The sequence below is a fragment of the Microcaecilia unicolor genome, chromosome 4 (genome assembly GCF_901765095.1).
Source record: "Microcaecilia unicolor chromosome 4, aMicUni1.1, whole genome shotgun sequence".
In the NCBI taxonomy this organism is placed as follows: domain Eukaryota; kingdom Metazoa; phylum Chordata; class Amphibia; order Gymnophiona; family Siphonopidae; genus Microcaecilia; species Microcaecilia unicolor.
In genome coordinates this window covers 178,189,662-178,214,576 of record NC_044034.1, presented here as the reverse complement: position 1 = coordinate 178,214,576, position 24,915 = coordinate 178,189,662, and the positions used below count along the sequence as shown (strand labels likewise).

The window sequence follows — 24,915 nt, the reverse complement described above, 5'->3', positions numbered from 1 at the left end:
GCCTGCAAATAGCAAAAATTATCACCACCTCAAAGAGAAAAACCGCCCTAGTAAGTGAAAACAAATTGGCAAAGAAAGCGCTTTTTATGGCGATGTCCGCGACGCGGAACAAAGAGCTAAATTTAGCAGCGTTTTCTTACCAACAGAGACAGCAGGTTTCCGAGATGCAGGGGGAAGAAAATGGCACCCCTGCGACTGCAGCGCAGCCGAGTCAATCAGATCCCCTAAGTGGAGAGCTGCTGGGAGAAGGAACCGAGGCCACTCCAGAAGTCTGGGCTAAACTATGTGGCTGGATTGAGGAGATAAAAATGGGCATCAAAGAAATGCATCAAGAGTTTGCCCAACTGGGAACAGACTTAAGAGGAGAAATAGCTGACTTGGGCAATCGAGTGGCGGAGGTAGAAAACGGCCTGGAGGAACGGGCAGAGTCCATAATGGAGCTGGAGCAGCAAATGCAAGAGCAGAAAACAGAGACGAGATATCTCCTTGACAAAGTGGAGGACCTCGAGAACAGGAGCCGCCACGCTAACATTCGAATCCGTGGAGTACCTGAGCTCCCTGAATATAATGACTGTGTTGCGGTCACGCAGGGGATAGCGGCCCAACTGTTATCCACGACAACAGAGTCATATGCACTATCATCCATACGCCTTGAGAGGGCCCACAGGGCGCTGGGGAAAAGGAAGACAAACCAGCTGAGAGATATAGTGGCCTGCTTCTCGGAATATCAGCAAAAAGAAGCGGTGATGAAGAAAGCGCGAGCGGCAGCACCGATAACATGGGACTTATCTGCAGCAACGCTGAAGGGAAGAAGTGAACTGAGGCCTCTAACGTTCCAACTGAGGGATGAGGGGATACCATATAAATAGCAGTACCCCTTTGCCCTTGTATTCATGCAAGAGGGTAAGCAGCGCTGAGTGACATCGTTAGAGGAGGCCCAGGAATATCTGCGACAGCAGGGCGGTGATGAGATGACCCAAGCGAAGGGGCCACCAGCAATGGCATCCAACAACAAGCCAAAATGGCAGAGTCTCCCAGGGGAGAGGACATTTGCAACGACAGCAATCGGGGAAGCAAAGTAGAAGATGAGGAGGAAGACTTTACACTCGAGGGGACACACCTCCGAGTGGAGGGTAAATAAGCAATTGAAGGAGGACTTAGCCGAGCCAAAGAGGTGATCCAGTAGAGCAGGCTAATGGCGAGCTGGAGACGACACTTCCTCTGCTAGAGAAATGTCTCATGCTGGTAATGGGGCCTGTCTCCAAAGGCATAGGGAGGAGGGGGGAGGGGGGTTTAGGGTAAAGGGAAAGGGGTTTTACATCGGATGGAGGCTGACTAGGGGAAAGCAGAATGCATGGACGTTAAAAATATGTTTAAATGTGTTACATTAAATGTTAAAGGTTTAAATTCCCCAATTAAGCGTAAAAGACTGTTTAAAGACATGACAAGGCTTAAGGCTGATGTGGTTATGGTACAGGAGTCACATTTGAGAAAATGTTATGAAAAATTAGTAGTCCATAGGCAATATCCAACAGTGATTCATGCAACGAATACACACTCGCAGAAAAAGAGAGGGGTGCTTATGGCATTTTCTGATGCCCACCCATGGCATGTAATGAAAACCATAGCGGACAAGAAAGGCTGCTACCGCCTAGAGATTACTTCCCTCTATAATAAGGTATACACCTTTCTCACAATCTATGCACCAAACGAGTGCCAGGGGGGATTTATAGAAGAGCTTGAGAGACTGCTGCAGAAGCATGTTCAGGGACTGCTGGTGATTGGAGGGGATTTCAATCTTACGATTAACCCCGTCTTAGATAATTCGAGGGGGGGGGGGAGCGGGATATGCAAAGAGGGATAGACTGGTTTTGGGACAATTTCTAGCTCGTTGGGAGCTGGTGGATCTTTGGCGAGCTGCACACGCACAAGAAAAAGACTACACTTACTTCTCAGCGTCGCACAACACATACTCTAGAATAGATCTGCTATTGGGCGATAGGATAGTTGCAGGGGCAATGCATGAAATTCATATTGAACCGCGAACATGGTTGGACCATGCTCCGGTGGTAATGGAGTTAAGGCTAGAGAGAAACCTGACTGGGACGAAATATTAGCGCCTGGATGAGGCAATCCTTCGGGAACCACAAAATATAATGGAAGTTGAAAAATTTGTAAGGGACTATTTAGAATTCAATGATGTAGGGGGGATACATCCGCAAAGTCTGTGGGAAGGACTAAAGGTGGTATTGCGGGGTCAGCTGATAGCGTTTAAGGCTCACCTGGGAAAGACAAGAGAGGCACAGGAGGCTACAATCAGGGACAATATACTACAACTATAGAAGGCCCATAAAGCAGACCTATCGGATCCTCAGGTAGAGGAGCAATTACATCAGTGCAGACTGAGGCTCAATGAAGTACAACTGGCGGAGATAGCAAATCAGCTAGAGTAAACTAGGCAAGAACACTATGAATTCAGAGAAAAAGCAAGCAGACTCTTGGCTAACAAACTTAAACAACAAAAATGTCATGCATATATAGGTAGCCTTAAAAATCAGGCGGGGCAGACTGTGAATGAGTTGGAGCAATTTCAAAAACTATTTTATGAATATTATTTAAAGTTATACAAATCAGAACAGGATGCCACAGAGCCTGAGATAGAGGAATACATTAAAGAGACAAGTATCCCTCAATTAACACAGGGAGAGGCGGAGATGTTATTGGACCCTATCACATTAGAGGAGGTAGAATGGGCAATTAAGGAGCTTCCTTTAGCGAAGGCGCCGGGCCCGGATGGGTTCCCGGCAAGATTTTACAAACTATATAGGGCCCATCTAGCACCCTTGTTACTGAGGCTTTTTCAATCATTTGAGCAGACACAGGAGCTCCCATACTCGTGGAGGTTAGCAGCGATAACTCTTATCCTGAAACCTGCGAAAGATCCACAGGAATGCGGCTCGTATAGACCAATCTCATTGCTTAATGTCAATTATAAAATATTTACAAAAATATTGGCCAAGAGTCTGCAGCTTGTTCTGCCTAAGCTTATCCATAGTGATCAAACAGGTTTTATCACAGGGCGACAAGCTTTTGATAATATAAGATGCTTGTTCCACGTAATACAACAGGTTAGGGACGAGCAAATACCAGCCCTGCTTCTCTCGATAGATGCGGAGAAAGCATTTGATAGAGTTGAATGGCCCTTTTTATTTGCAGTCCTGCGGGGGGGAGGGGGGGGGAGATACAAGGAAGATACCTGAGTTGGATCAGCCTACTCTATCAAGCTCCGTTAGCTACACTGAAAATCAATGGATCTTATACTAAGCCTATAGAACTGCATATGGGAACTAGGCAGGGCTGCGCAGTTTTCCCCCCTGTTGTTTGCTTTATTTATGGAACCTTTGGCATGTGCAATAAGGAAGGACCCAAACATTCAGGGAGTGGTGAAAGGCTTGAGAGAGCACAAACTTATGTTATTTGCAGATGATGTGCTCCTCACCCTGACGCGGCCTGAATATTCGATAATGAGAATAACAGAGGTAATGACACACTATGGCATATTATCTGGCTTTAAAGTAAATGTTACCAAATCTGAAATATTGAATTTAATGATACAGCCCCAAGAGGTATTAAAGCTATGGGCAGGTCTTCCATATGCATGGGCTGCGAAGTCCATAAAGTACCTGGGGGTGCAGATCACGCCAACAGTGGAAGCACTATATACGGCAAATTTCCCAAAGAAAGTGGCAGAACTAATGGCAGAGCTGGAAAGATGGGAAGGACTAAATGTGTCCTGGATGGGTAGGATTCAAGCAATAAAAATGCTGTTGCTCCCCAAAATATTATTTTTATTTATGGCTCTCCCCATCCCAAACCCACGCAGATTTTTTTAACTTAATCGAAAACTATTCACATATATTTGGAGAAAGCGCTCCCCCGAGGGTACGTCGAGTAATTATGTATCAACCGCAAAAGAGGGGAGGGATGGGAGTCCCAAATTTTGTACTATATTATCAGGCAGCGCAACTGCGGCTCTTGGCGGACTGGAATCCATATGCATGTAAAAAGTGGTTGCACTGGGAGAGGGCATGGTTGGGAACCCAAGCATTGTGAGATGTGATGTGGCTCCCCGGTAGAGAATTGCTAGAAATAATGCGAGGAGTCCCGTTGGGAATGAATCATGTGCTGGCCACATGGTACCAAATTAGGAAACAGTGGTTCCCGGAGCGAAGGTATTACCTCCAGACATCAATATCTAGGGCACCGGGATTCAAACTGGGAGGAACGGAGAAAGTATATTGGGAGTGGTCAAGGGCAGGATTGCATACGCTGGGTCAGCTATGGGAGAAGGGGGAAATGTTAAGTTTCGAAAGACTTCAGGAGGAATATGGGCTTCTTCCCAGAGACCAGGTCTACTACTGTACCATATGCCACTATATATTAACATGCGCCAGACAGGAGCTAGAATTGGAAGAAACAAAGCTGGAAGGGGCGCTGAGGGGGGGGGAGGGGAAGTGTGACACACATATACCAGGCCCTATTGCAGAGGGGGAACCCTCAAAGCTTTTATATAAATAGATGGGAGGAAACAGTGCAAAGTACATACACACAACAGACATGGGAAAAATGTTATAGATACCTGTTCAAACCATCCCTAGCACAATCCACGAGGGAGAATGGGTTTAAAATATATTTTTGGTGGTACTATACACCGGATAGGTTGCAACGTATATATGGGGGGGCATCAGCGAGAGGAACATTCATGCATATCTGGTGGAAATGCCCTAAGGTACAGGAATACTGGAAAGCAGTATTGACCCAGATCAACCTAGTACTGCAGTGTGTATATCCATGCAAGGTGGAATACTGCTTGTTGCACTTTCCTCCTAAAACAATTAAAGTCACCCACCATAAATTGTCAACTCAATATTTGGTGGCGGCTAAGCTATCATTAGCAAGGGCATGGAAACAACCGAGCCTGCCGGATATGAGGGTAATAAACCATGAAGTGGGATTTTTACATCAAATGTCAAAATTAACAGCGTTGAAGAGGGGTAAAATGGAAACATATACTAGAATATGGCAACCATATGAACAATATATAAATGGAGGTCAGCCTCACCAGGATGTGGGGGAGGTAAAGTAGTAAGGGGATGTATTAGAATAGGAAAAGTAATTATTGAGCACTCAGTAACATTCAAGAGCTTGTTGAATATGTTTAAGCAAGCCAAGTGTTTTGGCACTTGATGTATGTAATTACAGATGTTTTTCTATTAATACAATTTTCAAAAAACATTAAAAAAAAATAAGTGTGCTTGAATAAACCTTTCACTCAGTGAAGCGACAGAACTGTTGTACTTACTGTTAACATTTTCAATACATGGTTTAGTAAACCCTCAGTAGCAATGGCTATAAAGAGATAAAAAGCTATTTACACTGAACATAAATTAAAATATCCTAGGTTTATAAACAGCACAATATTAAAAACAAGAGTATTGTCTGCTTGTTACGTTTTGGAGGATTTTTTTCTTTTTTTCTAAGAGCAAAAACAGCTGACAAGTATGCTTAGAACAGATCACTGAAGAATGGCAGAGAGTGCCTGAAACATGGCATTTTCCGAGATCAAGCAAAAGAGAATGTGAGGAGACTGTATGAATTAGTCTGGTTTTGAGAGCCAATAAGACAGATCAGGCTGGTTTAAGACAGTAAAAATAGAGAAGACTGGTTAGACAAAAATATATTTAGAAGTTCTGCCAGCACCCCAACTTTTGTTTACCCTTTTAACCTCTAAAGAAAAACATAAAAATAAAAGCATTGGTGCAGAACAGTGTCCCCAAAGTCCAGACTTGGCATACCCCTTGCCAGTTAGGTTTTCAGGATATCCACAATAAATATGCATGAAAGATTTGCATATAATGGAGGCAGTGTATGCAAATCAAGTTTCATGCATATTCATTATGAATATCCTGAAAACCTGACTGGCAAGGGGTACTCTAGGACTGGACTTGGGAAACACTGGTGTGGAATCCCTGCTTAGTTTAGGGAGTAAGGGGAACCAAGTTCAGCCTCAAGCACCTAGAACATTTGGGAGAGCACCACTCCCCATGCAACCCCTTCAAACTACACCTATGAAAAAATAAAAATAAAAAGAGGCAGCAAGGATTAATCAGCAGGTAAATTGCCAACTTCTCTGCTGTTTTCCTCTGTGCTCTTTTTTCTTATTATTGGTTTTTATTTTATTTTACCCTAATTTCTGTTTCTGACACGTGCAGGGCTTTTTAAATGGAAAATATAAAAAGGTAGTCATCCCCTGTATGCAAGTTCCAAGTTCTCAATAACTTAAGGGTGCCGGTGCTTAAGCGATGATCTCTTAGCAGGGTGGTTTGAAATTGCTTTTCCCAGTCATCTTTAACCCCCAGCTAAGGAGTACAGTCACAGTTTTGGGGGGTTTTCGCCACTTTTTTGCTCAAGAGATAGTACCTATTGGGGAGGCTCCATCTGTCTGTATGAATAGGCACAGACATGCCTCATACAGTCCGTTGCCCTAACAAGATGCACTTTACCACGTCTTCTCACACCCAGTGGCAGATGCAGAAAGCTTGTGCAGACTTTGGGATGGGGGTCAGCATTTTATTGGCATGTGACACAGGAAAGTGTTTTCCTGCAGAAGTTAACACTGTCCAAACTGCACATAGAACACGATGTACAGCATATTAAAATCAATGTTAACAAAGCTATCTGGCCCTGATGCAGAGAAGTGCATGGAAGACTTTATGGCTGAGAAGGCATAGCCAGACAACAGATTTTGGGTGGGCCTAGGCAAGAAGTGGGTGGGCACTAAGTGTCCCCCCCCCCCCCCCACCACCACCACCAATCTCTCTCAGCTGGCAGGAAAATGCTTCTTTCCACCTTGGAAGTCTGCAGCAGGCATGTGCTGCAAATCGAGCATGCACAGGTGCCAGTATCATGGAGAGTAGCGTTTTCGTTACCATCAGGGGGAAGTCTTCAGCTGGCAGAGCTTGAGATCCCCACCAGCTACCGCTAAATGTGTGCTACTGTTGGGTGAGCCTAAGCTCTAAATGGGCGGGCCCCGGCCCACCCATGGCTACGCTACTGTGGCTGAGCACAAGGCAAGAACGTTATCTCCACCTCGTCGGATGTGTAGAAGAATTTGTTTGATCTTCTGTAGTACCATATACAATGTCTGTTTCTTCTTTTTGCTACAAATGCCGTTAGGCTCCCCATCCCCAACCCCCGAGATTCCTCCGATCCTCAACCCACTGAGATGACCTCCCTGATCCTCCAATCTCACCACTCCAGAAACGCACCCCATACCCTAATCCACCATTCCAACCCCCAAAAAATAAATCCCCCGTCCCCTGCATAACTTCAAGAGGCAGGAGTAGTGCCCACTCACTACCTCCACATTGTCATCTTCCAAAATAAGCAGTGCCTGACCCTGCACCAATGGATGCACTGTGTGAGGCTAGTCTGCCAAATAATGCATTTTTTTCCCTTATTTAGTAGTCTCCACCCAGATTACCAATAAGGGAAAAAAATCCCCTTATTTGGCAGGCTGACCCCACAGGATGTATCCCAGGATGCACCATGCGGACTCAGGTACTGCCTTCCAAAATGGCAATGTAGAACTCCTCCCGTATGAGGAAAGGCTAAAGAGGTTAGGGCTCTTCAACTTGGAAAATAGACGGCTGAGGGGAGAAATGATCGAAATCTACAAAATCCTGGGTGGTGTAGAACGAGTAGAAGTGAATCGATTTTTTACTCAACACTGAAAAAAGTTACATGGAAACACTTTTAAAACAAATAGGAGGACATATTTTTTTTTTCGCTCAACGAACAGTTAAGCACTGGAACTCTTTGCAGAAGGATGTAGTAACAGTAGTTAGCGTATCTGGGTTTAAAAAAGGTTTGGACAAGTTCCTGGAGGAAAGTCCATAGTCTGCTATTGAGACAGACATGGCGAAGCCACTGCTTGCCCTAGGAATGGAAGCCTGGAATCTTGCTAGTATTTGGGTTTCTGCCACGTACTTGTGACCTGGATTGGCCACTGTTGGAAACAGGATACTGGGCTAGATGGCCCATTGGTCTGACCCAGTATAGATATACTTATGCAGAAGTAAGTGGGTATCACTCCTATAAAGGTACATAGTGGGGGTCCAGGATGTTTTTGGTTAGTGTCATGAGACTTGGGGACAGGATGGAGGTGATCTCTCACATGACAGCAAGCTTTTAAAAAGGTCTCTTTTCCTGTTGATGCGCGACTGAAGGGAAAGGGAAATGGGACTTGATATACCGCCTTTCTGAGGTTTTTGCAACTACATTCAAAGCGGTTTACATATATTCAGGTACTTATTTTGAAGGCAGACTTTTTTGCTCTTCAGCAGCAAACTGTTCCATACTACTATTGTGGTGTGTGCTGTTTTTCCTGACAAACACACACTTTTAACGTAGCAGTAATTTGCATTCCATTAGTTTACTGCATCAGAGGGCAATTTTTTCACATTATGTTCAAGATGGAAGCCGTGTGCAACTTTCTGCACGGATCCCCCAGTCCCTCAACAGACATTCATGAGTTTGCAAATAAAGAGAGGAAAAACGCACCATTATGTCATATTTGTGCACTTTCAACTTTTTTTTTTTAACCCGACAGTTTCTTTCTGTTCCAGATCAGGAGCCTTTATTTCATTGGCAACTACTGGTAGTTGGGGATTTTCCACCTCATTTCATACTGCTTCCCAGCATGCCCAGTACAGTCACTGGGTTCATGTGCCAGACTTGTTCCTTCCACAACCCTGCAATTATGGGCCCTGATTCTGGGCAGCAGGTATCAGCTGAATAATAAATCATTCCTTCCTCCCCAAGGGCTGTGAACCCTGACTCTGTAGTATCCCCAGACAACCAGGGCTGTGGAAACTTACCTCTGGCTTGATCAATGGATCTTCAATATAATAACGCACAGTACTTAAAACTAAACTGCTATCACATCCTTCTTTTTGTTCCCTCGTCCTGATTTATTGTGCTGGAAGAGGGGAGGGCATACTAGGGATCCCTCTTGGAATGAGACCGTACTACTACAGGTCAAGACACAGGCACAAGGCATGGAGAGGAAGAGAAAATGCCTGGTGAATGTGTAATTAATGAAAGTACACAAAAGACTGCACGTATTTGAGACAGCGCTGCGGGACCACGTGTAAAATGCACTCACCCGAAGCAAAGCCTGAAGTTCTCCTGGTATTTCTGACTGCCTGTGAAGCGAGAGCTGGAGGACTTTGTTTTGCAGATGCAGCAACCAGATAGGCTGCGATAAATCTTGGATTTATGGAAGCCGAACATAGCTGTCAACCTGAAAACCTGCTCGGTCAAGGAACAAAGAGAAGAAGAAAAAGACATCATTACCCCTGCGCGTGGTGGTACTCCTCCTCCTGGGCCCAGACAGGTGTGAAGGAGGGGGGGGGGGAGCGCAGGAACCCCGCGTTACCAACGACCCGCCACCAGCAACTATGCAGAGAAAGAACAGACCAGTGATCTTCCAACCCAGGATAACTACATTAAAAAATCTCTCCCCCCCCCCCCACAACAACAAACAATTATGTATACATATATTAAACGCTGCGCAGCCAAATTTTCCACCGAGACGCCGTCTGACCAAGTTTACTGTACCTCATCAGGAGGGATCCCAGGGAGAAACTTTGATACCCCTATGCGCATCTCACGCACGACAGACCCCACAAACAGGCTCCACGCCAAACAGGCTCACAACCTCGCCCATCCCGGAGGCAGAAAGTAACAGTGCGATCTACGGTCGGACAACGAGGATAGACAAGTAGGAGCCTTCGCTAAACTAGAAAATGCAAGGGGGGGGGGTCGGAGAGGGGAGACCCTGCAAACAACCCCTACCCCGCTTCCCAGGACACAAGGGAGCTGTCCCGTCCCATCCCGTCGCCTTCCTGCCCGCGCGCCGCGCCGCGTGCTTCTTCTTTTGTTCGGTGCCTCTCGGCTCCCCGTCCTGACAGCCAGCCCACGAAAGGCAACAGGGACCAGGGGAGAGGGGGACACAATTCCAGGATTCCCCCTTCCAATCCCTACTCACCCCCACCACAAAATCAAAACTTTCTCGACTGTTTCGATTTCTTGCACAGGAGTCTGCACTCTGCAGAACACAGCCACCAACCTTCTTCCCAAAAATTAGCATATGCAACACCCTCATCAGCATAAGGACGTCCTACGCCATATTTGGTCAGTGAGTCGCGGGTTTTTTCGAAAATGGACAAACGGTGACCCAATGAGGGAGCCACGAAGCACTATGGGAGCTGTAGTTAAGCGCGGGCTTTCCCGCTAGTTGGTGGAAATGGAAGAGTTTTAGTCACTAGCATTACTCTGGTAACTAGGCACCGTCTCTGATCGATTCAGTCAGAGTCCGACCAAGGAGGTTTGATTAACAGGAGGGCATGATAGCACAAGGCTGAAGCCAGTCTCCACCCAGTCCACCCAAGAGGGTTTTAATTTTCCCCAATGTCGCTGCCTCTATTTTGGTAGGTACGCCCAAAACAATGAAATTGAGATAGGGCGACAAGCTCCGCCTACTGGTTTCAAACCATGAGATAGGTTCATGCTGTCTCCTGGTATCAAAGCTCCTTGGGTCAGACCGAAAACCACAAAAATAACTTAATTTAATAAGGCGTTTAATAATAACCCACAGGGATGTTGTAGAGAAGTCCCACCTCCAGTCTAGTAGCCCCTGTGCTACCTTGGATGAGGGACGTCTCCTAGAAGGAGACCAGCACCCTGGTGAAGTAGGAAGTACTCCTGTAGACAGGACCTGCCCACCAGGGGATGTACTATCCTCTCCCACTGAGGATATGTCTCCAAGTGCTGCCGGGGAGGGAAGGGTTAGGACAGCTGTTGTAGTTGGAGATACAATTAGGATATAGATAGCTGAGGATCCCCTGGTGACTTGCCTGCCTGGTGCAAAGGTGGTGGACCTCACACGTCACCTAGATAGGATTTTTCGATAGTGCTGGGGAGGAGCCAGCTGTCTTGGTACATGTGGGTAACAAGCTGTCTTGGTACATGTGGGTAACAATGACATAGGAAAATGTGGGAGAGGTTCTGGAAGCCACATACAGCGCTGTGTAACCCTAGTAGCGCTTTAGAAATGTTAAGTAGTAGTAGTAGTAAATTTAGACTCTTAGGTAGAAAGCTCAAATCCAGATCCTCTAGGGTAGCATTTTCTTTAATGCTACCCGTTCCACGCACAGGACCCAAGAGACAGGCAGAGCTCCGGAGTCTCAATGTGTGGATGAGACGATGGTGCAGGGAGGAGGGTTTTAGATTTTGTTAGGAACTGGGCAACATTCTGCAGAAGGGGGAGCCTATTCCGAAGGAGGGGCTCCACCTTAACCTGGGTGGGACCAGGCTGCTGGCATCAGCATTTAAAAGGAGATAGAGCACCTTTTAAACTAAAAATGGTGGGGGGGGGGGGGGGGGGGGGGGGGGGGGAAGCCGAGGGGGGGGGGGGGAAGCCGAAAGTCGCTCAAAAGCGCATGGTTCGGGATAAGGTATCTTTCAAAGATATCACCAAAACAGGGAAGATAGGGTATTCTGATAGTGAGGTTGCAAAAGAGACCATAGTAGGTCAGGTGTCCTTAAATAAAAATAAAAAGCAGACAAAAGATTGCAAATTAATACTGTCAAGTAATGAGCATGATGTAAATAGGAACAACAAACAGTTTGACATTTCTGTATGTGAATGCCAGGAGCCTAAGAAATAAGATTGGAGAGTTAGAATATATTGCACTAAATGAAAAATTAGATATAATGGGCATTTCCATATCATCATGCTGATCAATCCATAGACTGGTGGTGGTTGTGTCCATCTACCAGCAGGTGGAGATAGAGAGCAATCCTTTTGCCTCCCTATATGTGGTCATGTGCTGCCGGAAACTCCCCAGTATGTTCTCTATCTCAGCAGGTGGTGGTCACACACAGCAGCAGCTCTGGCTAGGTCTCCAAGCCTAATTTTTAGGTTTTGTTGAGTACCTGGGGTTGAGGGCTCTTCTTGAGCAAGTGCAAACCTGGTGGTGCCAGGTCCCTCCTTTTTCTCCCCCCTCCCGCTGGCTCAGTTAATAAATAAAAATTTTGGACGTCTTTAAGAGCGTTTATTTCAACGTTTATTTCAACGTTTATTGCAGCTGCTCACTGGGACACCAGTTCGTTACAGCTCGGAGCGAGAAGCAGGTAATTTTACCTTTTTATAGCGGGCAGGGGGTTCCCCGTTCGGTCTCCACGTGGCTTATGGCGTCGGAGGGCGAGGGCGCGAGGATTCGCTCTCCGGACCGCGTGGGTGCGTCTAGCGGGGATTTCAAAACCTGAATCGCCTTTGTTAAGCATCAGTTTGGAAGCCGGTCAGTGTCCCGGTTCTTCCTCCGGTGCGGCGGTTTTTCCCGCCATAAGCGCCCATCCCCCGCTGCTCGCCCACTCCATGTTGGCCGGCCACTCTGCTCGGACGGCTTCTTCTTGGGCCGCCCTCGAGCTGGGAGACGTTAATACTGTGGTCGCCCTTGATTCGGGCAACGGTCAGAATGCGGCCAAAGTTAAGCGCCGTTCTTCCCGCGTGGCTCCTTCTAGGAGTTTCGCGCCGGACGCCATTTTGGATGCACAGCACATTTCTCCCCCGCTCTTGCGAGCGCCGGTTGAGGGTGCGGCTAGGGCCGTGGCCCAAGCTGCAGAAGTGCACTGTTCGGGGGGATTCTCCCCTGAGTTCATTTTGCTGCTGCATCAGGCTTTTCTTATGCAAAACGCTGCCCCTGCCCCCCTGTCTGATAAAGGGGTTGAGGCCTCCGGAAGCAAACGCCCTCGGGTGGATTTCCAGGCCCTAGAGGACTCCGTCTCCTCTGATGTAGATGAGGGCAGCGTATCTGAGTTCTCCCAACGGTCCTTTGGGGATTCCTTGGAGGAGACGGATTCCCGCTCGGATGGAGCGGATGACCCCTCTGCAGCGCGGATCTTTCGCTCAGAGGATTTGCCCAACCTGTTAGTGCAGGCCATGAGCATTTTGAAGATTTCCTCTCCGGAGGACGTCTCTCCCTCAGCCTCTGTTGGCTCCGCCATTATGCTGGGGATGAAGCGCCCGCCTAGAACCTTCCACGTGCATGAGGCCATGCGCACCTTGATTTCGGCTCAATGGGATGTCCCAGAAGCGAGCCTCAAAGTGGCTAGGGCTATGTCTCACCTCTATCCTCTGCCTGAAGGTGAACGGGAGGCCTTTCTTTGGCCTACCGTGGATTCTTTAATCACTGCAGTGACTAAGAAAACGGCGTTGCGGTGGAAGGTGGCACGGCCCTAAAGGACGCCCAAGACAGAAGATTGGAGGCGGCCTTAAGGTTGTCCTTCGAGGCGGCTGCTTTAAGTTTGCAGGCCTCAGTTTGCGGCTGCTATGTAGCCAGGGCGTGCCTGACGATTGTGCAGCGGGCTTCCCCCTCGGATCCTTCCTTGAGGGCTGATTGGCCGGCCCTGGAATCGGGCTTGGCTTATTTGGCAGACTTGCTGTATGATGTCTTGAGAGCCTCAGCTAAAGGTATGGCTCAGACAGTCTCTGCGCGGCGGTGGCTTTGGCTGAAGCATTGGTCTGTGGACCACGCCTCTAAGTCTCGCCTGGCTAAGTTGCCTTTTAAAGGCAAGCTGCTTTTTGGGGTCGAGCTGGACAAAATTGTGACCGATCTCGGCACGTCTAAGGGCAAGAGGTTACCAGAGGTCAGGGCTCGGGCCAGTGGTGTTCGCCCCGGTAACTCCAAAGGACGGTTTCAGGAAGCCCGTCGGTATCGCCCGGGCAAGTCGGGCTCCTCTGCCCCCTCTTCCTTCAAGAGGAACTTCTCCCCCAAGCAGCATTCCTTTTGCAGAGACCGCCGTCCGGAGGTGCTTCCTCCGGTCCTCCCCCAGGGTCTCGTACCCAATAACGGGGCCCTGCTCCATGGCCCAGTGCAGATTGTTGGACGCCTGTCCTCGTTTCTGGGCGAGTGGACCAGGGTAACTTCAGACGCTTGGGTGCTGGAAGTCATCAGAGACGGCTACAAGCTAGAGTTCTGCCGACCCTTAAGAGACGGGTTTGTACATTCTCCCTGCAAGTCTCCGGTCAAAGCTGTGGCAGTGCAGCAGACTTTGAACAATCTGATCCGCCTGGGTGCGGTCGTTCCGGTGCCAGGTCAGCTTGGCAAGGGACGTTACTCCATTTACTTTGTGGTACCAAAGAAAGGAGGTTCTGTACGGCCTATCCTCGACCTCAAAGGGGTCAATCGAGCCTTGAAAGTTCGGCACTTCCGAATGGAGACTCTCCGCTCTGTTATAGCGGCAGTGAAGGCAGGGGAGTTCCTGGCATCCTTGGACATCAAGGAAGCTTACCTGCATATTCCCATCTAGCCTCCTCATCAACGCTTTCTGCGTTTTGCAGTCCTGGGCCGACACTTCCAGTTCAGAGCCCTCCTGTTCGGGTTGGCTACTGCTCCGCGGACCTTCTCCAAAGTAATGGTGGTCATCGCGGCCTTCCTACGAAAGGAAGGAGTACAAGTCCATCCTTATCTGGACGACTGGTTGATCCGAGCCCCCTCTTATGCAGAGTGCGGCAGAGCTGTAGACCGGATGATTGCTCTTCTGAGCTCCCTGGGGTGGATCATCAACTGGGAGAAAAGCCAGCTGCGCCCAACTCAGTCCCTGGAATATCTGGGAGTTCATTTCGACACCCAAGTGGGCAGAGTGTTCCTGCCGGACAATCAAATTGTCAAGCTTCAGGCTCAGGTGGACCAGTAGCCTCTCCTCTTCGGGCTTGGGACTATGTGCAGCTGTTGGGCTCTATGACGGCCACGATGGAAGTAGTGCCCTGGGCCAGGGCTCATATGAGACCACTACAACTCTCTCTGCTGCAGCGCTGGACTCCAGTGTCGGAGGATTACGCTGTGCGCCTTCCCTTGGACCTAGCGGTGCGCAAGGCGCTGAGAGCTGGTGGCTGAGGACAGACAAATTGTCCGCAGGGATGCCTCTTTTGACCCCGGAGTGGGTTGTCGTCACGACGGACGCCTCTTTGACGGGCTGGGGAGCCCATTGCTTGGGAAGGACAGCGCAGGGGCTCTGGTCTCCTGCAGAGGCAAAGTGGTCTATCAACCTCCTGGAACTCAGAGCCATTCGGTTGGCACTTTTGGAGTTCCTCCTGGTACTGGCGTTGAAGCCAGTACGGGTCCTGTCGGACAATGCCACGGCTGTGGCCTATGTCAATCGCCAGGGAGGTACCAAGAGCGGGGGGGGGGGTGTTAAAAAATGACCGGCCCCGGGTGTCAACTACCCTAGGTACGCCACTGGAGGCTAGGGCTTTTCAGCTTGGAGAAGAGACGGCTGAGGGGAGACATGATAGAGGTATATAAAATAATGAGTGGAGTGGAACAGGTGGATGTGAAGCGTCTGTTCACGCTTTCCAAAAATGTGAGGACTAGGGGGCATGCGATGAAACTACAGTGTAGTAAATTTAAAACAAATCGGAGAAAATATTTCTTCACCCAACGCGTAATTAAACTCTGGAATTCGTTGCCAGAGAACATGGTGAAGGCGGTTAGCTTGGCAGAGTTTAAAAGGGGGTTAGACGGTTTCCTAAAGGACAAGTCCATAAACCGCTACTAAATGGACTTGGGAAAAATCCACAATTCCGGGAATAACATGTATAGAATGTTTGTACATTTGGGAAGCTCGCCAGGTGCCCTTGGCCTGGATTGGCCGCTGTCGTGGACAGGATGCTGGGCTCGATGGACCCTTGGCATTACTTATGTACTTATGATAACAGTTATCATAATTTTATTTTTGTTACATTTGTACCCCGTGCTTTCCCCACTCATGGCAGGCTCAATGTGGCTTACAGGCAGGGCCGTGCCAATGCAGTAAGCGGGGTAAGCAAGGCAGGGGGGCGCCTGCCTTCGAGGGGCGCTGCTGCCCTGCGGTCCCTGCCTTCCACTCACTTGCAAAATCTTTTACCTGAAGTTGCAATCACCCCTGCCCTCCTTTTCATGGCCAAACCGGAAGTGAAAGCAACGTGAAAGCAAGCAACAGTATTCACTGAGCAGGCAGGCTCTTCAAGTTATTTGAGAGAATGCAACCAAATTGCTATATATGCTGTGGTTTGGGGCTAACTCCTCACTCAGGGTGAGCTTCAGAGCTTGAACAGCATTCAAATTAAAGAGAACCTGAAATTTTAAAAGTGCTAAAAATAAGTTTTAAAAGTATTTGTATTAAATCTAATTGCAGAATTCAGGTGCTGAGAGTCTGTACTTGGTTGTCATATGCTCAGATTTGTTTAAATCAAATGCAAATTAGTCCGTTTTTGGGAGGTTCTCATTTGTATATTTATGAATAAAAAATGATGGAAGTGTTTACAGCCTTAATGTTAGGGCATGGCTCTGATCAAAAGTGTGAAGTTTGGTCCAAAAACGAAGGGTTTATCTAGTGTTTTTCACTAAAAATTCCCATTACAGTGTCTGTATGTTAATCTGCATTCAAATACAGCTCTCTGATTGGATGATCAGCTTCTGTTAGAAATCTGCTGGGAAGGGAACAGAGTGAGACAGCAACTGACTGTGGGTTTGGCCAAGAGAGACATGCAGCTGTGAGTTCCTGTGTTTGTTGACTGAAATTATAAAAGACTGCCAGATTATGTGGTAAATGAGAAAATATGAATGAAAAGAGGTTGATGGAGATTGAAGTTTGAGGTTTCTCTAGTGAAAAAGGATCTGAATATTTCAGGATTACTTGAAGTTTATGAAGAATAGAAAAGGGTGAATTTCAGTTTAAGAGTGTTTAAATCCTATAAGCTATATAAAGGCTAGGTAGATTTAAGTGACTGTAAGCAAGGAAACCTTAATATTGATCTGAAATAAATATTTGATCTGAGATAGTTGATCAGAGACAAATGTTTGATCTGAATTATATCCTTTGGTGCAAAGGAGATTAGAAAAAAATATTTGGAAACTAAGAGGACTTTGCTCACATTTTGAATTAGCATTCCTATTTTGAGTTGGAAATCTTTGAAGTGTTATGAAAATACATTTTGCTTTAATGAAATTGCTAAACTTTAGAGTCAGAGAGGGATACATACAGTGCTATTTTTTCCTGAGGTCCAGGGCCGTGCCTAGGGTCTCTGGTGCCCCCCTGCAGACTATCAGTTGGCGCCCCCCCCCCCCCTCCATCTAGCAGAGCAGGAACAGAAGGGAGCAGGCAAGTAAGCCGGACCTCACTTTTTAACCTTGTCGATGCCATTTAGCCTTCCTTCTTCCTTTTTTAATAGAGGTCTCTTATCCTCGCGGCTTGAAGTTGAAACATCTTTGAGTCCTGAAGAGCGTAATCCTCCCCTGATGCCGGCGGTAACCCCAAAAGTAACCCAGGAAACTCAGGACGCTCGAACGTCAACAGGGATTCCCGGCACGGGCGCTGCTACGGGAGTGGAGACGCAGACTATCCCCACATTGGAAAAAGCGGGTGAAAACGAGGAGAGAGTCCTTGGGGAAAATCATGCAGCATATGAAAACCAGCTACTGAAGAATTCCCTTGAACTTGGCTTACCAAGTAAGTCTCTTTTGCCTCAGAAACCAAAGGTAATAACTTTAGAATTGATATGGGAAGCCCTAGTTTGTCTAGAAGCTTCCTTTTCCTTGAAATTCACATTTGTTAACCAACAGATAAATTCTATGTCGGAAAAAATACCTATATTGGACCAAAAGATTGTAACTTTGACTAAAGATACTGAAAATAATTCCAAGGCTATACAAAGTTGCCAGCAGATACAAATTCATTTGATTAAAGAGAATCTTTATCTACAAAATAAAATTGAAATGCTGGAAAATTACCAACGCTCAAATACTCTTAGGCTTATACATTTTCCAAAGCAGCTGTCAATCTCACCTCTTATTACATTTAAAAAATACCTAACAGAGGTATTGAAAATTTCTGAACAGTCATATCCTCCAATATCTAAGATATTCTATATAACACCTTTTCTGAAGAGAGATTCTGATCAAGGAGAAAGAATAGAGGCACCAGCAGAAACTTCAGATATAAATCTAAGTCAAATTATAGAAGACGATATGGTGAGACTGACAACAGCAACTCTCAAAGTTACATTCATTTTACAACCTGATAGAGACTGGATACTTAAGCAATATTTTCTTCATAGAGAACAGAATTTCCTTGGTTGCAAAATAAGAATGTATCCTGATGTCTCTAAGGTTATACAAAAGAAAAGACAAGAATTTCTTAAACTTCGCCCGAAAGCTTTGCAACTGGGCGTGTAAATTTTCCTTGCAAATGTGTTATAAAGTTAAATTCTGTAATATATATATATTTTTATTCTAAACAATTTAACTCTTTTCTGGAATCTAAGTTAGCTGGTTCTCTTGTACCGCAACCAAGACCTGTAATAACTTCTACACCGTAGAATTTAAGAGTCACTCGATTCTCTTCTCTGCCACCTTTTTCTTAAGCTAAATAGTAATATAAGTTTTCCTGATATATAGTTTGTTTTGCCTCCATATTGTGGACTAAAGATGAGCATAAGATCAACTATTTTCCTTTATACTATAATGACATAGTCGATGACGCTATGAGCTGAGCAAGACGTGTGGTGCTCTGGCTCCGGGACCCTCACCCCTTAAACAGCTATTTTTGTGATCGTGGGAGGCTTCAATAGTGCTTAATAGCAGGCAAAGTGCTTATGGCCAAGTATATTAACAAATCGCCAGCGGAGATGGCGCAAAGAATAGCAAAAAAAGAAAAAACAAAAATGGGAACTCAAGACTGCAAAATGGCGGACGGACAAGCTGTGGCGGCAATGTCGACTAGCTTTTCGGAACAGCAATTGATTCAGCTGACCGCTGCCACTAAACAAGTGTGGGAGCCAAAGTGGTCTGAGCTCCATGAAAAACTAGATCATTATCAGACGGCGCTAGATGGCCTGGGAATTAGAAGGGGAGACCTGGAGGCCAGAATGTCTGCTCTTGAAGACGAGACTCGGGAGCACGGCCCAGATATTCAAAGTTTGTACCGCCAATTAAAAGAACAAGGTGAAAAACTTGAAGATTTAGAAGGCCGTTCCAGAAGGAATAATGTTCGTATAGTAGGGCTGCCGGAGCAACTACCAGAACGGAATTTAAGCACGTGGCTGGAAAATTGGCTAGCAAAGGAACTGGCCCTCACGGATTCGGCAGGATCCCTGGTTATAGAGCTTGCCCACCGCGTGGGAAGAAGACCAGAAACAAATGCCAGACCACGGGTAGTAGTGGCGAAAATTCTTAACTATAAACACAAGATTGAGATTTTGTAGGGCTTTAAGGAGTGGAGAGACTCGCTGAAATATGGGGACCGAAACATACTGATTTTCCAGGATTGTACAGTGGCCGTGCAGGAACAATGTAGAGAGTTTCACCCCCTCTGCTCGACTTTGATAGAAAAAGGGATTAAATTTGCGCTGCAATACCCGGCCAAATTGCGCCTATTTCTGCAAAATAGCTGGCATTCTTACTCTTCAGTAAAAGAGGCCCGGAAAGCACTTGTGGATGACCAACTCCTAGAAGATCCCTGAGTGTATAACTTGCAAGTGACTGTAAGTGAATGAGTTGGAGATTTGGTGGGATTTTTGCTGAGGGAATGCTGTTTGTGGGATGTTGGGGGGTGGGGGTCTCAAGGCGAGAGATCGTGGTTCTCGCTTTTTCGTAGGCCGTGTGGCTTGGGAGGAGGCTACAGGGAACAATGGAAGTGAAAGGGAAAGAGGGGGGTAAACGGGGAGGGAAGGGGAGGAGGGAGGGAGGGAGGGAAGCACAATAAGTTATCTGTAACCCCACCAGTGACAGGTATTAGAATTGCATGGGAATACACAGATTGGCACTATATAAAAATTTGCATTCACGGGCGGCTCCTGCGGGGGAAACCGGTAACAGATTTCTCCTATAAGCAGTCTTGGAAGTTAGACACAGTCATGATTCATTTAAAGCTGCAGACATGCCTACACGAATCATTACATGGAATGTAGGTGGGATAACTTCCCTGATTAAGCGGGCAAAGATATTAACAGCACTTCGTAGGCATGGCGCAGACATTGCCTGCCTACAAGAAACCCGCCTTTCCGAGGCGGAACATAAACTCCAGAGAATGTGGGTAGGCAAGGTCCTGGCCAGTTCCTCGCAAGGCCGGAGGGGAGGAGTGGTAATTTTATTTAGGAAAGGCCTACCTTATAAAGCCACGTTACTAGCAAGAGATCAAGGAGGACATTACTTGTTAGTAAAAATATGGCTCCAAGGGTTAGAGATGAATTTGCTAGTGGTATATGGGCCAAACAGGCAAGATCCAGAGTTTTATAAAAAAAAAAAACTACAGCAACTATGCTATAACCATAGTAATCTCCCCCTCTTGCTGGTGGGAGACCTACATTTAATCATGGATCCAACAATGGATTGCACTAGCCCTACTTCACAACACTACCGAGGTAATAGAGGGGACATTTTACTGAGTTTAGTGCAGGCTTTAGATTTGGTAGACACCTGGAGGGCGCTACACCCATCAGAGAAAGATTTTACACACCGGTCTAGAGCCCATGGGACTCAGGCCAGATTGGATTATGCCCTGACAGCGCGAAATATGTTTCATAGAGTAATCAAGGTAACGATAGGTCCAGAGGAGATTTCGGACCACACTGCGTTGTGGTTAGACCTGGAAACGAACGTAGAGGGGATTGGAGAGAGGAGGTGGCGATTCCCAGCCTACTTATACAGGGACCAGCACTTCCAGAAGTACCTTTCTGAGAAGTGGGAGGAATACACTACGTACAATGCCCAGCACGAAGATCAGGCCTCTTTGTACTGGTCGGCCTCCAAAGCAGTTCTGCGAGGAGATATTATTGCATATGTGGCACGTATGAAAAAGAAAGCGGTGGCCAGTGTACTGGGGTTAGAAACACAATTACAAATAGATAGGCGGGCTCACGCCAAACATCCATTGGCACAGACACTCGAGACCCTAAAAGCTACACAGGTGTCCCTCAATAAATTATTACACGAAAGAGAAACACATTCTCAGTGGTATAGGAAATATAAGTTGGAACGATATGGAAATAGACCGGGGCGGCTATTGGCCCGAATAATAAAATCTGGAGGGGGTTCACGGGCGATAGATACGTTGAGGGATGGCCAAGGGAAAATCACAAACAAGCCTGCAGAAATCACACAAATACTGGCTAAACATTTTGCCCATTTGTATACTAGGAAGCTGTCGCGTGCTCGAGGACCTTGGCATACTGTCAGGCTTCTTTCCCGGGAGCACTGGGTTCGTGAGTCCTTGGGCCACTACCGTGGAGCGGCAGTGGCAGGCAAGATCACCTTCAAGGTAGAGATGAGACTGGTCCGGAACCCCGGACTGGAGTTCTACACAGGAATACACGGAACTGGAACGCACCGGACGGGTGCGCACTGGAGTGGAGCCCGCTGGACTGGAACACACTGAAGTGGCCCCACTGGACTGGAACATACAGGAGTGAAACCCGCTGGACTGGAACACACTGGAGCGGAACCCACGGGACCGGAACCCGCTGGACTGGAAACACTGGACCTAGGCTTCACCTACGCTTAACCACCTTTCCCCGAGGGTTGAGCCCTCAGGTTCGGGCGGCCGGCAGGGCTTACAGGAAAAACTGGAACTGGAACTTGCAAGCAGGAACAGCAGGAATGAGGATCCAGGTAGCTAACAACCCAGACTTTCAGCCGGGGTGCATTTATCCAGCCTTTGGTCGATGGAAACAAAAAGGGATAATATATCTGTTGCAAGTACTGACTGTGGATGGAAAACCTAAAACGTTTCAAGAACTGGAAACGGAATATGCAATGCCTAAAACAGATAATTTCCAATATATGCAGTTGAGACATTATCTTCAAACTTTACCATGGACAGATTTAACGGAAGATGTACAAGAAGAATTATCATCAGCCTTTTCTTTGGAGGCACAAATGAAAGAACCCCTGGCTTACCATCATCGCCATATAAAGGATTCGGTATCTGAAATGGATTACAAACGACTGGCGGAAAGCTGGGAGAGAGACTTGTCCCTTGCATTATCACCAGATCAACTTAGAGAACACATTATATCTATCCGACGACGTTCGGCTTATGCTACCCATTGGGATATACAATACAAAATTGCTCTGAGGATATATATAGCACCAAGGAGGGCATTCCACATGGGAGTGTCCCCTTGGGGTGAATGCCCGAAATGCAAAGCAGAAGGAGCAACATTGGGTCATATGTTATGGTCGTGCAAAGGTATCAGAACTTTTTGGAACACACTCATGGCCCAAGTATCAACTTTGTGGCGGGTACGCTGGCACAGCGACGCCCGGCTGTTGCTGGGCTGTTGGTCAATTCCGCAGCATGGCCCAAAAGGCATGAAGGCCTTTGTGGAAAAATCTTTTATAACAGCAAAACAATGCATCCTGGCTGAGTGGATTACAAATAGATACCCCACTTTGCAGGGGTGGAGACTGCGAATGATTCACTTAATTCGGATTGAGAGGATGAGAATAAAACAATTTTCCTCGAAAAGGGGCGAGAATTGGATAAACTGCTGGAGCCTATTCCTGGACACCTTAACACCAGCTGCACGAAGCCGCCTTATGAACAGATAGTTGTTTAACCAATACTGGTGGAGTGAATGTATTTTGACTAGTTAAAGAAGGGGTTTAAGGGAGGAGTAGGTTGGGAAGGGTGGGGAAAGGGAAAGCAATTTGATACAAGAGTAGAAACTTTATCATAAAAGAATAAGCTGCAAAAGGTCAAGTTGGTGGATCGGGAGTTGGGGTATAAAAGTTACAATGGTTTTCAAGTTGTACTGCTTTGAACAAACGTGATATGCTGTTTGGTGAACTGTTCAGTTTGAAGTGTCATTGCTGTTGACTAATAAAAATGATTAAAACATAATGACATAGTCATCTTTGCTATCTCAAGAATTGTACTTGAAATATATTGTAAATGTGATAACAAAAATAGAGAAATAGAGATATAAAGATACAAATTTAACTGGGAAGCCCAAGAAGTCAAACTAGGCATGTACCATAATTTGGGAGAAATAAAAACAAATGCATTTCCTCTTATATTTAACATAATGCAAAGACATCCACAAAGTAAAGTTCCTAAACTAACATAGTTTATAAATTCAAAATAAAACATTCTTTCTACCTTTGTTGTCTGTACATTTTTCCCTCATGTTGATGCTAATTTTTCTTTTCTGCTTTCCTATATGTCTTCTGCTCTTTCCAGGGGCTGCTATTTGTTTTTTTTAATCTTCTGTCCTCCTGTCCTGTTCCATTCCCTTATTACACCTGTCTCTGACATAGCGATCTTTCTATTTTAGCTTTCTCCTCTCTTTTTTTTCTGTCTCTGCCAGCTCACTTTTTCACCCCGCAGTCCTCTAGTTACTTCTTTTTACTTTTCAACTCTCCATCTCCTTCTCTTACCCCCTAGCTCTCTGAGTTCCCATCTCATTCCTTCCCCTGCCTCTTAAGCCTTTCTATCTTTCCCCTACTTTTCATTACTGCATTGTTACTCTCTGTGCATATTATCCTCCTCTCACACCTTAACAACTATGACCTCTCACTCATAGTTCCCCTGATCCCCGTTTCTCCCCTCTCTCTTTCTCCCTTGTAGCCTGACATCTGCATGTTTCTCCCCCCCCCCCCAGCATCCTCCTGTATCATTTCTCTCCCATCCCTCCCTCCCCTCCAACTTCACATCCATCATTTCTCTCTTTGTTCCCCTCCACCCCTTCAATCCATCATTTCTACCCACCCCCTTCAGTCCATCACTTCCATTTCTTCCCTCCTTCCTCTCAGGTCCACCCCCCCCCCCCCCCCCAGCATAGTTTTTGTTTCTTCCCTAACTCCCCTTCAAAAGGAGGTGGTACTAGGCTGTCAGGAGACCGATGCAATGACACCTCTTGAATGGAGGGTGAGCGGTCCTCCCCGCGTCAACGCTTCATGGGTGCCGAATCCTTCGATGCCCTGGAGCTCCCGGTACCGTGTCTGGAGGGAGACCAATGACGATGCTTCTTTGCTTTCGCTCAATGCACGTCATCAATACTCCTCGGTACCGACGAGGAGGACGTGGAATCCACACACCTCCTCGGGGTCGGGTCCGAGAGTGGTCGGTCCCAGTGGGCCTGTCCAGTAGGAGTCTTCGAGACAGATGGAGACCCACTCGATGGCTCACTGCTCCCAGCGTATGATGGTCCCCGGACAGCCGTTACCTGTGCTCCCGATATCGAGGAACCAGACGAAGCTCCGAAAAGTCGGTCCCAAAGAGCTTGTCTCGACGCCTGTGTCCGTTTTTTCAAGTTAAGACACAACTTACATGTGTCTGGGCGATGGTCGGGCCCAAGGCACTGAAGACACCACGCGTGGGGGTCGGTACCTGAGATCATCCGGGTTGCACCAAGTACACTTCTTGAAGCCGCTGGGAGTCCTCGATGACATGGACGGAAAAATAGCGGTGGCAAAGTCAAAGTTCTCGATTGTGCCAAGAAAAAAGGCACAAAAATAAGAAGCCGCGGCGAAAATGAAAGAAAACTTAAGGGACCAAAACTAAGAAATAAAGGTTCCTTTTTTTTTTAAACTGGATATACTGGCTAAGGAAACAAAAAGGGAGAGAAAAAGATGCGAAAAACTGAAGGCTCTTTCACTGGGCTGTGGAGGGAGATTGTCGCGCAGCCACCCTCTACCGCGGAAAAAGAAAGAACTGATCAGGGCTCTCGTGCAACTGGCAGGAAGATGGCCGCGCAACCGCAGTGTGCACCCCCCGTGCGCTCGAAGGCTCTAGCAAACATTTTGTTGC

The 24,915-nt window shown here is 46.9% G+C and overlaps 1 protein-coding gene across 3 annotated transcripts in view; it reads right to left on the bottom strand.

Annotated features, from left to right (window-relative positions):
• SINHCAF (SIN3-HDAC complex associated factor) overlaps positions 1–10,405 on the bottom strand; it is a 38,579-nt gene extending 28,174 nt beyond the window's left edge. The window contains exons 1-2 of one of the 3 annotated variants that reach the window (XM_030201009.1): positions 10,112–10,405; positions 9,227–9,372 (exon numbers count right to left, since the gene is read on the bottom strand). In XM_030201009.1, coding sequence (XP_030056869.1) covers positions 9,227–9,372; positions 10,112–10,234 — 269 coding nt within the window. In that variant the 5' untranslated portion in view covers positions 10,235–10,405. Of the gene's footprint in view, positions 1–9,226; positions 9,373–9,681; positions 9,704–9,918; positions 9,985–10,111 lie in introns of those variants that run through there. The other 2 variants (XM_030201010.1, XM_030201011.1) reach the window with 2 other exon arrangements.
• Between the last annotated feature and the right edge of the window lie 14,510 nt (positions 10,406–24,915).